The sequence below is a fragment of the Hyperoodon ampullatus genome, assembly GCF_949752795.1.
Source record: "Hyperoodon ampullatus genome assembly, chromosome: 19".
NCBI classification, from domain to species: Eukaryota; Metazoa; Chordata; class Mammalia; order Artiodactyla; family Ziphiidae; genus Hyperoodon; species Hyperoodon ampullatus.
The window spans coordinates 44,839,690-44,853,486 of record NC_136932.1 but is presented as its reverse complement, the minus strand read 5'-3'; the positions used below and the strand labels follow the sequence as shown (position 1 = coordinate 44,853,486).

General features: G+C 37.7%; 1 protein-coding gene across 2 annotated transcripts in view; it reads left to right on the top strand.

Annotated features, from left to right (window-relative positions):
• The first annotated feature begins 4,755 nt into the window (after positions 1 to 4,755).
• The window catches only part of NSRP1 (nuclear speckle splicing regulatory protein 1), a 65,145-nt gene continuing 56,103 nt past the window's right edge, over positions 4,756 to 13,797 (top strand). Inside the window, exons 1-2 of one of the 2 annotated variants that reach the window (XM_079725678.1) lie at positions 4,756 to 4,806; positions 6,019 to 6,112. In XM_079725678.1, coding sequence (XP_079581804.1) covers positions 4,787 to 4,806; positions 6,019 to 6,112 — 114 coding nt within the window. In that variant the 5' untranslated portion in view covers positions 4,756 to 4,786. Of the gene's footprint in view, positions 4,807 to 5,367; positions 5,419 to 6,018; positions 6,113 to 13,797 lie in introns of those variants that run through there. The other variant, XM_079725679.1, reaches the window with a different exon arrangement.

Below are 13,797 nucleotides of genomic sequence, written 5' to 3'. Positions count from 1 at the left end.
ACTACTAACCTTGCTTTCTCTATGGGTTTGCCTGTTCTGGATATTTTATATAAAAGGAATCATACATTATATGGTCTTTTGTGACTGACTTCCCATTCCTTCATAATCTAAATGTGATCAAGCAACCAGCTGCCCTTAACTTCCACAGACATCCCCAATCTACGGACTCAGAAGACCCTTTGCAGGTAATTTAGGGAATTTTCATTCCTCTTCTGTAAGGTTTTATGCAATGCCACTCCCACCTAACCCCACCCTACATCATCAACTCTATGTTCCTACTCTCCCCTCCATGACCTTATTATAAAGACTACTCAGCAGGCAAGATCAATTAATTAAATATTGCCTATGTCTTCCTCTGTAGGCATTGTAATTCCCCTTGGTGGGTGTTCCATCTCCTAGTCATTAACCATATTTTACCTCTCCTCAACCTACTGTCTGAGCTTAAAGGCAATGGGAGAATACAGAAGCTTGCATTATATAGGATATTGAACTGGATAACTGTGTAACTAATTCCCCATCCAGTCTCCATAAGTAAGAGGCAGACAGCCCAGGCAGGAGGCTTTATTTTTACCCTTTATCGATTCTTTTTAAGCAAAGTCACACATGCTCATAGTTTAAAAAGTCCTTCTGTCATACAAGGTCTATCAAGACCAGAGCATTTCCCAGCTCAACCTCACCCCTATTTTCCTTGCTTCTGAGTCAACTACTTTCAGTTCTTTTATCTCAGGAGTTAATAAACAGCCCATAAGCTAAATCTGGCTAGTTGCCTGTCATGATAAAGTTTTATTGGAAAAACCATGCCCATATTGTCTATGACTGCTTTCATACCGCTGGGCAGAGCTGAGTAGCTGCCACAGAGACCTATGACCCATAAGGCCTAAATATTTACTATCTAACCCTTTGCATAAAAAGTTTGCCAACCCCTATTCTGGCTGTAGTTTTGACATGTGCCTCCATATTGCAAAATAACATGCTGTGTGGCTACTTTTTTTTTCCTGAATTAGGCAATATTTATTAACCTCCCAGTATGCAAAACAAAGATTTAGCTCCTTCCCCAGTATGTGCATCCACACACACACAAACACATACACATTTCCCACTCCTTCCTTCTTCCCAATATAATTACATAGTAATTTAGATCAGAATAGCTGGATATTCAGTGTTCGCATTATCATGATCATGTATGCTATTTAGGGCTTAGCTATGTAGTAAGTTACAATTATTTTCCTTTCCTGAACATCTTTTTGCTTTCCCTGGCGTTCGTGTCAAAAGAAAATTTTTGGAGTGGCTGGAGTGACTGTAAGGATATCAGACAAAGTAGATTTCAGAGCAAAGAATATTACTGATAAAGAAGGTCATTCCATAATGAAAAAAGGGTCAATTAATTAAGAAGACATAAAAATCTTAAATAATTACACACCTAATAACATAGTTCCAAAATACACAGAGCAAAAACTAATAGGACTGCAGGTCCATAGAGAACAGAAGTAGATTACTGGTTGCCTACTGTTGCGGGAGGGTAAATGGGAGTGACTAATGGGTACATGGGTTTTTTTCTGGGTATTGAAAGTATCCTAAAATTGCTTGTGATGATGGTAGCACAACTCTCTGAATATATTAAAAACCATTGAATTGTACGGTTTTGTTTTGTTTTTTTTGGCTGCATGGCATGGAGAACGGTATCTTAGTTCTGGTACCAGGGATCGAACCCATGCCCCCTGCAGTGGAAGCGCGGAGTCTTACCCACTGGACCGCCAGGGAAGCCCTGAATTGTATGTTTTAAATGGGTAAATTGCATAGTATGTGAATTATGTCTCAATAAAGCTGTTTTAAAAAAAAGATGTTTATACTAAATAGGAATCTGGTTCTACACAAACATATGGAGACACTGGAAATGGTAATTATGTGAATAAACATAATATTTTTCTTTTCTTTTTACATTGACCTATTTATTATACAAGGGATATGATAAAGTATACATATAAACAACCAGATAGAGATACATAGGTGAGGTGAGGAAGGGCGCTTCTGTCCTCATGAAGTTGGGGTGTACCACCCTCTGGGCAGGTGGATATGTTCACCAACCTGGAAGCTCTTAGAATTCCATACTTTTGGGTTGTTTATGGAGGCTTGATGGATCATTAATCTGGTTTAAAACCCCTCTCTTCTTCCCGGAGGATGGGAGGTGGGGTAGAAAGGTTCAAGCTTCTGATTATGGTGTGGTCTCTCTGGTGACTAGCCCCCATGCTGATGCTATCCAGAAGCCCACCAAGAGTTTCCTCATTGGAACAAAATAACCCCTATCACCCAGGGAACCAGGAACTAGAGTCAAAGACCAAGTATCAAAACAACAGTTGCTCTTAGTGCTCTAATTACTCAGGAAATCACAAAGGTTTTAGGAGCTCTGTACCGGGAATCTGGGGCAGAAACCAATATATGTGTCTATATATGTATATATATTTTTTCCCTCTTATTTCACTGTGCCCCAAGCAGATTTCATATTTGGCTTCTATCTAGCCTTACCCTAATCACTTTGGGGGAAAAAAAGACATTCAGCATATTCCTATATGCAAAGCTATATAATTCCTTTAATAATATATCTCAGCATTAATTCATTTAGAAGAGTGGATCTTAAAATGTGGTCTGTGGACTCCCGAAGGCCCCTAAAACACTTCTGGGATTTTCCAGGTCAAAGCTATATTTCTAACAATACTATGACATCATTTGCCTTTTTCATTCATCCTCACACCAGTGTGCAATTGAACTTTCGAGAGGCTTCATGATGTGTGATGATGTCATCGTTCTGACAGCTAATAGAACGTGTGCCTATGGATTCTTCTGCGTTTTCTTTCAACTTTATTTCTTCCAGTTTTATTAAGATATAATTAACATACAGCACTGTGTAAGTTTACGGTGTACAGCATAATAATTTGACTTACATACATCATAAAATGATTACAATAAATTTAGTGAACATCCATAATTTCATATAGATATAAAAGAAAAAGAAAAAATATTTTTCCTTTTGATGAGAACTCTTAGGATTTACCCTCTTAACTACTTTCATATATAACATACAGCAATGTCAACTATATTAATCATGTTGTACATTTCATCCTAATACTTTTTTATCTTATAACTGGAAGTTTGTACCCTTTGACCATCAATTCCTCCTCCCACTACCCCACCCTTTCCTGCTAAAAAGAAAAAAAAAAAAAAAAGAAATCTGGATCTACACAAAGATACGCAGCCATGGGAAATGGTAAATATGTGGATAAACATAACACTTTTCTTATTTAAAAATATTTTTAAAAGATAATTGGCTGTTTAAAGCAAAAATGATAATTTATTGTGCATTTATAACATAGGTAGAAGTAAAATGTGTGACAAATATAGCACAAAGTCTCAGAGAGGGAAAATGGAACTACACTTTTATAAAGTTTTTATACTATACAGAAAGTGCTTCATTCTTACTTGAAGGTAGACTATGATAAGTTAAAGATGTGTACCAGAAACCCTAAAGCAAAACCTTAAAAAAAAAAAAAAAGTATGGCCAATAAGCCAACAAAGAAGTTGAAGCATAAAAATCTTAAGCAGTCATAAAAATTTATTGATTAATTCAAAAGGGTGGGGGAAGGTGGAGGGGGTAGTACAAAACACAGATAGGAAAAAGAGAAAACAAATTGTAACTATACTAATAACTGCTTTAATGAAAATGTTCTAAATACCCACGTTAAAAGGAAGAAATTGCCAGACTGGATAAAAAAGCGAGACCCAACTATATCTATCAACAAGAGAACCACTTTAAATATAAAGACACAAACTAATTAAAGTAGGTTAAAAGTAAAAGGATGGGGAAAGATACACTATGCTAACAATGCTGGTTATATTAATATCAGATAAAGTAGATAAAAATAAAAAAATAAAGAGGATCATTTCTTAATGGTATAGGGGTCAATGTAAGAGGACATAACAATCCTACATGTTTATATATCTAATAACAAAACTTTAAAATACATGAAACAAAACATGACAGGAGTAAAAAGAGAAATAGACAAATCCAAAATTACAGCTGGAGATTTTAACATTCTTCTATCGGTAATTCAAAAGATCTCTTTGCTGTTACTAGTTTGGAAGGGGCCGAGAATGAGTGGGTCCACAGGTGAAGTGTGACTAGCATTTTTTAAAAAGTATCATATATAATTTTACTTCCTATACCCAGTGGTACCACGGTATTTTATTAATCATTTCTGTCCTATAATGAGATACTTAGCGTATAGATTTTCATCTTCTGCCAAATTACCCTGAGCCAGGTATACTCACACTGAGTACCTCGGGGGCGGGGAGGGAATCGATAGCCTAGGGCAGTGGTTTTCAAACTTGAGTATCAGAATTACCTGGAGGGCTCGTTAAAATTCAGATTTCTGGGCCCCATCCCAGAGTTTCTGATTCCGTAGATGTGGAACAGAGCCGGAAATTTTGCATTTCTAACAAATTCCCGGGTGATGCCGATTCTGCTGGTCCCAGGACCACTCTCTGCGAACCTCTGGCCTAAAATTTTGTCATTCCTTTCTTCCCACTGATTTCGAGGCAGTCTGTCGGTTTTCAAAACAACGCCCAAAGCCAAACATCAGATTCTAAGCAGTGCGGAAGCAACACAATACGCGAACCCAGCCGGTAGGCGGGTTCTAGGCGGCCCAAACCCGCGCGAGAGCTCACGTTCGACGTCGGCGTCTGCGTCAGCGTCACGTCGGCGTCGGCCACGTTCAGAGGAGACGGGAGCAAGATGGCGATTCCGGGCAGGCAGTGAGTGACCTGGGAGTTAGGGTTAGGCTGGGGAGTGATACACCACGGCGACTGTGTCTTTGGCCGAGCAGTAGAAGTGCGCTGGAAGTGAAGGGGCTGTGTCGTCAGGGATAGAGATGGGGGAAAGCGAGAAATCCTGAGGAACATATATTCCCATCCCCCCCCCCCCCACATTTTCCAGGATGGAAGCCCGAAGTTTGAGGGAGAAACTTGTGAGGAAATAAAGGAAGTTAGGCTGAGGGGCAGAGAGCGAGACTTTTCTATTTTCCAAAAGCTCGGTCTGAGGCCCCTCAGTCTTGCTTCCTACCCCGCGCTTGAGTTTCTCCCCGGTTGGATGCTTTCAGGGGCAATGAGAAGAGAGACAATTCCTGGCTTTCTTAGAGGGTCTTGTTCTACTTGGCAGGTCAAGTTCTGATTACCGCCCTCCCTTCTCGGTTTAGGAATGTTGTGCTGAGAAGCCACAGAAAAGGGTAGGCATATAGGGAATTGGGGTATACGTTGCCACAAAAGAGACAAATGTTATGTTATATGTTCTTGGAAGTTTTATCTTTGATGTATAATCCTCGCTTGTGATGCGGCTTCCCGTGATTTCTGCGTCTTAAAGGCCAAAATGTGAGAAACTAAATGAGTTGGATTTGATGGGATGGTTCTTTCAGGTGCTCCAAGACAAAGCAAGTGTGCTTAATAAAGTGTAATGGCAATTTGCCCCGTGGCTACTTGGGTTTCTCAGTTAATGTAATCTTTTAAAAAGTTTTCATGGGTGACATTAACCTTTATCCAATAACTTCTTTAAAATTGTGTACCCAATAGGAAAAAAAAAGTATTTTCTTGACTCTTGTTAGATCACAAGGATAATTTAGAGCGTTTTTATTTTTAGTGGACATCAACTGAGCTTTCCACTAACATGTTCTTTTTAAAACCTTGCTATCATTTCACCATCTAAAACATTTCTAAACTCTTCATTCACTTCCCTTCTTTGATTAAAATGGTATTTTGATTTTGGCCCACAAATAATCACTTAGAGTAATAATTATAAAATCTTTAGCGCATATTAGAACTTTTAGATAGTTGAAAATCAGAACCAGTGTTATATGTTCATAGGTTATGTGACATGTTTTGACTTGGTAGCTTCGTCTGGAAGAGGTAGTGGATGTATTATTGTTTAACATTTAAATATAATGGTGTAATTTCTATTTCAAAAAAAAAATGCAGGTATGGGCTTACTTTGCCAAAGAAAGCACAGCAGTTGCACCCTGTTTTGCAAAAACCTTCAGTGTTTGGGAATGATTCTGATGATGATGATGAGGTAAGGGAAACTATGTTTTTCTACTGCATTGTTGGAAATTTTTTTCTTAGTTGAACTTGTGAATTTTACGTCTTTGCTTGCTTTAGATATTTGTTAATACAGTGCATCTGTAGCATTATAATTTACAGAATTATCAAAAAGGATAAAGAAGAAAGCTCTACTTTTTTTTTTTTGTAGGTGATACATGGGTAATCTAAGAGATTTTTTTTTCCCAAGGCTATGAACTTCAGTTATTTTTAAGCAGTTATACAGAGTAATTTCAGACAATAATACTGATATATAACAAAATTGTTGCTGTAAAGATTCCTGGAAATAAGCTATTAAGATGTCGCCAGTTTCCTAGAAATTTTTTTTAGCCAAGTAGTTTCTTATGAGACTACTTTTGTGGTTACTCAGTGTCTGCTAAGTGTAATTATTCAGTTGTAATATGGTAGTGTATAAAGTTAGCATTGATGATAATGACATCTAATATGAACATTTTATGTTTTAGCAGCCAAAACAGTGTTTTCCTATGAAACCCCAGTTTACAGCAGTTTATAAAACCCCCAAATGTGTGCTTATTTAATACTTCAGTCATTTTCTATATTTCTAAAAGACCTTTGTATCAATTTCGTACTTCCTTTGCTCTGGCAGAAAAAATCACTTCTCTTTCAGTTTTTACTAATTATATAATAGCATAGTTAGGTAATTGAACATATTTGATCCTTTGCTTCTTTTCTTCTGTTGAAGAAATAGACTGTAGATGGCTTACTTTTTTAAAAGTTGATAATTTACATACAATTTGCATATAAACTCATGGATTTTAAGTGTACAGGTTGGTGACTTTTGACAAATATATACGCCCCAGGGCTTCCCTGGTGGCGCAGTGGTTGAGAGTCTGCCTGCTGATGCAGGGGACACGGGTTCGTGCCCCGGTTCGGGAAGATCCCACATGCCGTGGAGCGGCTGGGCCCGTGAGCCCTGGCCGCTGAGCCTGCACATCCAGAGCCTGTGCTCTGCAACGGGAGAGGCCACAACAGTGAGAGGCCCGTGTACCAAAAAATAATAATAATAAAAAAATATATATATGTGTGTGTGTGTGTGTGTGTGTGTATATATATATATATATATATGTGTGTGTATATATATATATGTATGTATATATATACACCCCAGTCAAGATGTATTGTAGACTATTTCTTTCTTCCCTGAAAGTTCTTTAATGCCCCTTTGCAGTTAGTTTGCTTCCCCACATTATGCCCCAGACAACTATCTCATTGTGGTTTTGATTTGCATTTTACTTATGACCAAGGATATTGGCCATTTATGTATCATCTTTAGAGAAATGTCTGTTCATATCATTTGCCTAGTTTTTAATTGGGTTGTCATTTTGTTATGAGTTGTAGGATTCCTTTATATATTCTAGATACAAGTCGCTAATTAGATGTAATTTGTAAATATTTTCTCCCATTCTGTGAATTGTCTTTTCACTTTCTTGATAATGTCCTTTGAAGTACAAAAGTTCAATTTTGAGGAAGTCCAATATATTTTTTTTCTTAGGTTGCTACTGCTTTGATGTCATACCTAAGAAACCATTGCTTAATCTAGGGTCACAAAGATTTACGCATATGTTTTCTTCTAAGAATTTTGTAGTTTTAGTTCTAAAATTACATCTATGATCCATTTTGAGTTAATTTTTGTATATGGTTATGAGATGGAGGTTCAATTTCACTCTTTGCATGTGGATGGATATCCAGTTGTCCCAACACCATTTGTTGAAGGCTCTTCCCCATTGAATTGACACTACCCTTGTGGTTTGTTTTAATGTACAAATAATTTTTTAAAATCACTGTAGACACAACAGAAAAATACGACATGGTTGTCTTGTAGTTTCACATAAATCATCCTGGCATACCCATGTAATGCAAAGCAACATATACTCAAGTTTGAGAAGGATGGGTTTATACAAGTGATCTAGAAAGTTTACTGATGTGATTGCTGTTTCTTTTCCATTGTGAAATGATACTAGTGGAAGCTGGACGGTGGGTACACTAGAGTCAGAAAAGAAAGGCCTAGGGCCATTTTGCTCTTCCCTCCCTCCCTCCCACCCTCCTTCCTTTTACATGGAGAGACTTTAATGCAGAGAATTGGTTACATGGGTGATGGAAGACTTGAGAAACTACAAGAGATGGTGAAGCAACCCAGAGATTAGCAGTAGTAAAAGGCAAGAAGTGATAAATGGAGGGATACAGGTAGGAGTTGGACCTGGAGGCCAGGGGCTAGGGTTACTTGGTGGGAACTGGACTTTCCCAAAAGGAGTTGAAGCCACTGGGAGATTTAGTCTTAGGTAGAGAGAAAGGCAGGGAGAAATACCTCATCATCTCTCTTTCTCCTACCCTCCAATATACTGTTTTTGTATTCTGTTGGTAGAACCCAGCCAGAAGCCAACTGACAGGGAGCTGCAGTTTAGTTCTTAATGAGTAGAGAATATAAAACCGGTCTTTAGAATAATTTCCTTACTTATAAAACATCAGTCTGGTGAATTCCAGCTTATCCTTGTATATTATTTAAATGTTTGTGAGCTTTGAATATAAAACTCTTTTTTAAAAATTTATTTTATTGAAATATAGTTAATTTACAATGTTGTGTTAATTTCTGCTGTACAGCAAAGTGACTCAGTTTATTTATGCACACACACACACACACACATACACATACATTCGTTTTCATATTCTTTTCCATTATGGTTTATCACAGGATATTGAATATAGTTTCCTGTGCTATACAGTAGGACCTTGTTGTTTATCCATTCTATATATAATAGTTTGCATCTGCTAATCCCAAACTCCCAATCAATTCCTCTCCCACCCACCTCCCCCTTGATAACCACAAGTCTCTTCTCTATGTCAGTGAATCTAAAACTCTCTTCTTTAAAAATTAATCAGTTAAGAAACAATAAAATTATTGGTGTTTTGGAAAATACAGAGAAAGATATTTTATGTTTCCCCTCCTGAGGAGGGCATTTGATAAACCTGGCGAGGAGCTTCTGAAGCAAATCCAACTATTCTTATTTTCAGGAATTCAGCAGAAGCAACTAAGAGCCCAAATTTAAGATCAGACTTTTATTCCAGTGGTCAAGCAGAGGGAGCCCTAGCAAGCGAATTCTGTTTCAGTGTGTGTTTGTATCCAGAGTTAGTTTAAAAATGGGAGAAAGTGGTAGTCCAGCACTTTAAATTATTATTTAAATAGTCCCTCTTCTTGAAATTATCAGAACTAAATAGAAACAATTATCATTTTGTTCAAAGGTAGAGGAGATGAAGAGGTTTTACCCCGTATCAGTAAGGTTTATATTATATCCAGATGCTGCTGTCTGATAATAAGTGTTTGAGTGGTTTTGCTAAGATAATAGTGTGTTTGTTTCATTTTTTTCCAGTCCCTCCTCTCTTTCCAGTCCCATTGCCACCACCTTCATTACTTCTGTCATGGATTATTATAGCTTTGTAACAATTTCCTTATCACCTCTCTCTCCTCAAATTCATTTCAAATACTGTTGATAGATAGATCTTCCTAAAGCACAGTTCTAATCACTGTTAACTTCCTTACTCTTGAACCTAATTGTATTTAAAATCTAAACTGCTCATCCTGACATTGAAAGCCTTCCCTATGCTTTGGCTTCGAAGGACTTATTAGCATTTTCTCCTAACTGTGCTTCTCCATGCAAAGTACACTGTTATGTTTGTATTCTTTCACAACTCTACTTTTCTTCATACTGGAAGTCTCTCCATCCTATATGTCCAAATTATAGCCATCCTTTAAAACCCAGTGCAAAAGTTGCTTCCTTCAAGATTTTCCCCACTGGAAAGATTCTTCCTTTTTCTGACACTCTTTACCTTTCTTAGAGCACTTAGCTTTTTATATCTTGTATTATAAGTTATTTGCATACAAGTCTTTCACTGTACTAGAGTATGAGCTCCATGAGTTAGGATCCGAATGTTTGTGCTGGCTTCCAAGAATGAGTAAAATCATTTACTCAGATGTTTTAGCTGTCTATATTGTAAAGAGCCAGATAGTAGATGTTTTAGGCTTTGCAAGCTAAGTAGTCAACTTTGATCTCCTAGTGTGAAAGCAGCCATTAGATAATATGTAAATGAATGAGCATGACTAATAAATGTGTTCTAATAAAACTTTATTTACAAAAGTGGGGATGGCTGAGATTTGGCTGTAACTTGCTGACCCATGATGTATACAATTATCCAAAGTATGTGTGACAACCAGTATTTCACAAGTGTTATAAAGTGGCTAGTGAGTAAAATAGATGTTGCATGACAAACATGGAACTTCCTTTTAGATATTTCTCCGTGATAAATGCTTGCTCATTTTGCAGAACATAATTTTTCTTTTAGTCTTGGCAATTGAAATGCTCATTTCTAGATAATAATAATCTTGTGAGATCCAGTTTTGTAATATAATTCATATGCCATGAAGAGGTATGATTCATACAACCTGAGAATTGTCACTGTTGGATAAAGATGCAAAACTTCTTGATCTCTTTAAAAGAGAATATTACGTTAAAATAGCTTAAATTCATTAATTTAGTTTTTTGTGTATATATCAAATATGTTAGATAAATGGTAGATGATAATAATTGCACTTTGAGTACTCAGAAGCCATGGTATAGTCCTTTTATAGGTTAAGCTTTCATTTTCATAAACTATAGAACAGTTACAAAAACTATAAGAAAAACATTAAAACCCCAGCAGAAAACCAAGGAAAATACATAGAGAAATATAGAAGAAATGGAAATATCTAATAAACATTAAAAATGTTTAATCTTAGTATATCTAAGAAATGTAAATTAGGGCAACAGTAAGCTGCCATTTTTTTTTACTATGTTAGAAAATACTTTAAAAAATGATAATGGCAAGGTTTTGGTGAAATGGGAAATTCTGAAATTCAAAATTTTCTTGTAAATCATTGCCCCTTTTTGGAAGGCAGTTTTGCAATTCGTATCAATCCTTTAAGAATCAAGTATATTTAACCCACTGTATCAATCAGAAGACAGAGGCTGTGCCAGAACTTTCCCTTCTAAAATTCTCTCCTGAGGAAGTTGTCAGAAGTTTGCATTAAAGATCTATAGGTATTCAGAAGTCTTTATTTCAGGGTTGTTTATGATAGTAAAATCTTAGAACCAGTCCAGCTTTCAACAGTGTAATCATGGCTAAGTAAAGTGAGGTGCAGTGTATATTACAGAATTGTTATAAATAAAATGAAAGGAAAAAAGAGTAAAGAGAGCATTTCAGAATATTAATGGTAGTTGTCTTTGGTGGACTTATGAGTGGTTATTTTGTTTTTTATGCTTTTCTGTATTTTCTAAATTTTCCACAATAGTTTTTATAATTGAAAAATAATTTTTAAGAAAAATTTATGGTGAACTTTAAGAATTTCCTGTAAGATACTTAGCTTCCAAATCATATTAAAATATAAAAGGAAATAACACATTTAATCTGATGGAAGTCATAATGAGAGAGAGTACTGGAACTATTTAAAAGCATGAAAGAAGATGAAATAAGCAGAATACAAAATTGAATATGTATATATGGTTGTACAAAACTATATGGATATATAAGTGGAAAATTAAAGAGAATTGGTTTGGGTTTTTTTGGTGACAGTATGAGCTTTTAAATTTTTTTTCAAAATTGTATTTATTTCATTGTTATAATTTTTCTTTTTCTTTTTTTTTTTTTTTGCGGTACGTGGTCCTATCACTGTCGTGGCCTCTCCCTTTGCGGAGCACAGGCTCCAGACACGCAGGCTCAGTGGCCATGGCTCACGGGCCCAGCTGCTCTGCGGCATGTGGGATCTTCCCGGACCGGCGCACAAACCTGTGTCCCCTGCATCGGCAGGCGGACTCTCAACCACTGCGCCACCAGGGAAGCCCAATTGTTATAATTTTTGAAGAACAGAAGGAAATCAGTGCTTTAAAAAATACATGACTGTAATTGTATATCCCCCAAATTAGAAACATTTGCAAATTACCGGATTACATGGTATATTTTCATTGCTTTTACTATTTCTTTTCTTTTTTAGTTTTATTGAAGTATAGTTGATTTACAGTGTTGTGTTAATTTCTTCTGTACAGCAAAGTGACTCAGTTACACACATATATATATTCTTTTTCATATTCTTTTCCATTGGTTTGTCACAGGATTGAATATAGTTTCCTTTGCCCTACAGAAGGACCTTGTTGTTTATCCATCCTATATATAATAGTTTTCCTCTGCTAATCCAAACTCCCATTCCTTCCCTCCTGCCTTCCCCACCACCCAGCAACCACAAGTATGTTCTCTATATCTGTGAGTCTGTTTTTGTTTTTGTTTTTGTTTTTTTGCAGTACGCGGGCCTCTCACTGTTGGGGCCTCTCCCCTTGCGGAGCACAGGCTCCAGACGCGCAGGCTCAGTGGCCATGGCTCACGGGCCTAGCCACTCCGCGGCATGTGGGATCTTCCCGGACTGGGGCACGAACCTGTGTCCCCTGCATCGGCAGGCGAACTCTCAACCACTGTGCCACCAGGGAAGCCCATGTTTTTGTTTTTTAAAAATATTTATTATTGGGCTTCCCTGGTGGCGCAGTGGTTGAGAGTCCGCCTGCCGATGCAGGGGACACGGGTTTGTGCCCTGGTCCGGGAAGATCCCACATGCCGCAGAGCGGCTGGGCCCGTGAGCCATGGCCGCTGGGCCTGAGCGTCCGGAGCCTGTGCTCCACAACGGGAGAGGCCACAACAGTGAGAGGCCCGCGTACCGCAAAAAAAAAAAAAAAAAAAAATATTTATTATTTATTTAATTATTTGGCTGTGCTGGGTCTTAGTTGCAACAAGTGGGATCTTCATTGCTGCATACGGGATGTTCAGTTGCAGCATGTGAGATCTAGTTCCCTGACCAGGGGTTGAACCCGGGCCCCCTGCATTGGGAGTGCGGAGTCTTAACCAGTGGACCACCAGGGAAGTCCCTGTTTTTGTTTTGTAGATATGTTGATTTGTATCGTATTTTAGATTCCACATATAAGTGATATCATATAGTATTTGTCTTTCTCTTTCTGACTTACTTTGCTTAGTACGATAATCTCTAGGTCTATCTATGTTGCTGCGAATGGCATTATTTCATTCTTTTTTATGGCTGAGTAATATTCCATTTTATATATGTACCACATCTTCTTTATCCATTCACCTGTTGATGGACATTTGGCTGTTTGTGAATAGTGCTGCTATGAACATAGGGGTGCATGTATCTTTTTTTTTTTTTTTTTTTTTTAGTTTCTGCTTTATAACAAAGTGAATCAGTCATACATATACATCTGTTCCCACATCCCCTCCCTCATGCATCTCCCTCCCTCCCACCCTCCCCATCCCACCCCTCCAGGCGGTCACAAAGCACCGAGCTGATCTCCCTGTGCTCTGCGGCTGCTTCCCACTATCTATCTACCTTACGTTTGGTAGTGTATATATGTCCATACCTCTCTTTCCCTTTGTCACAGCTTACCCTTCCCCTTCCCCATATCCTCAAGTCCATTCTCAAGTAGGTCTGTGTCTTTTTTTTTTTTTTTTTTTTTTTTTTTTGCGGTAGGCGGGCCTCTCACTGCTGTGGCCTCTCCCCTTGCGGAGCACAGGCTCCGGAGCACAGGCTCAGCGGCCACGGCTCACGGGCCCAGC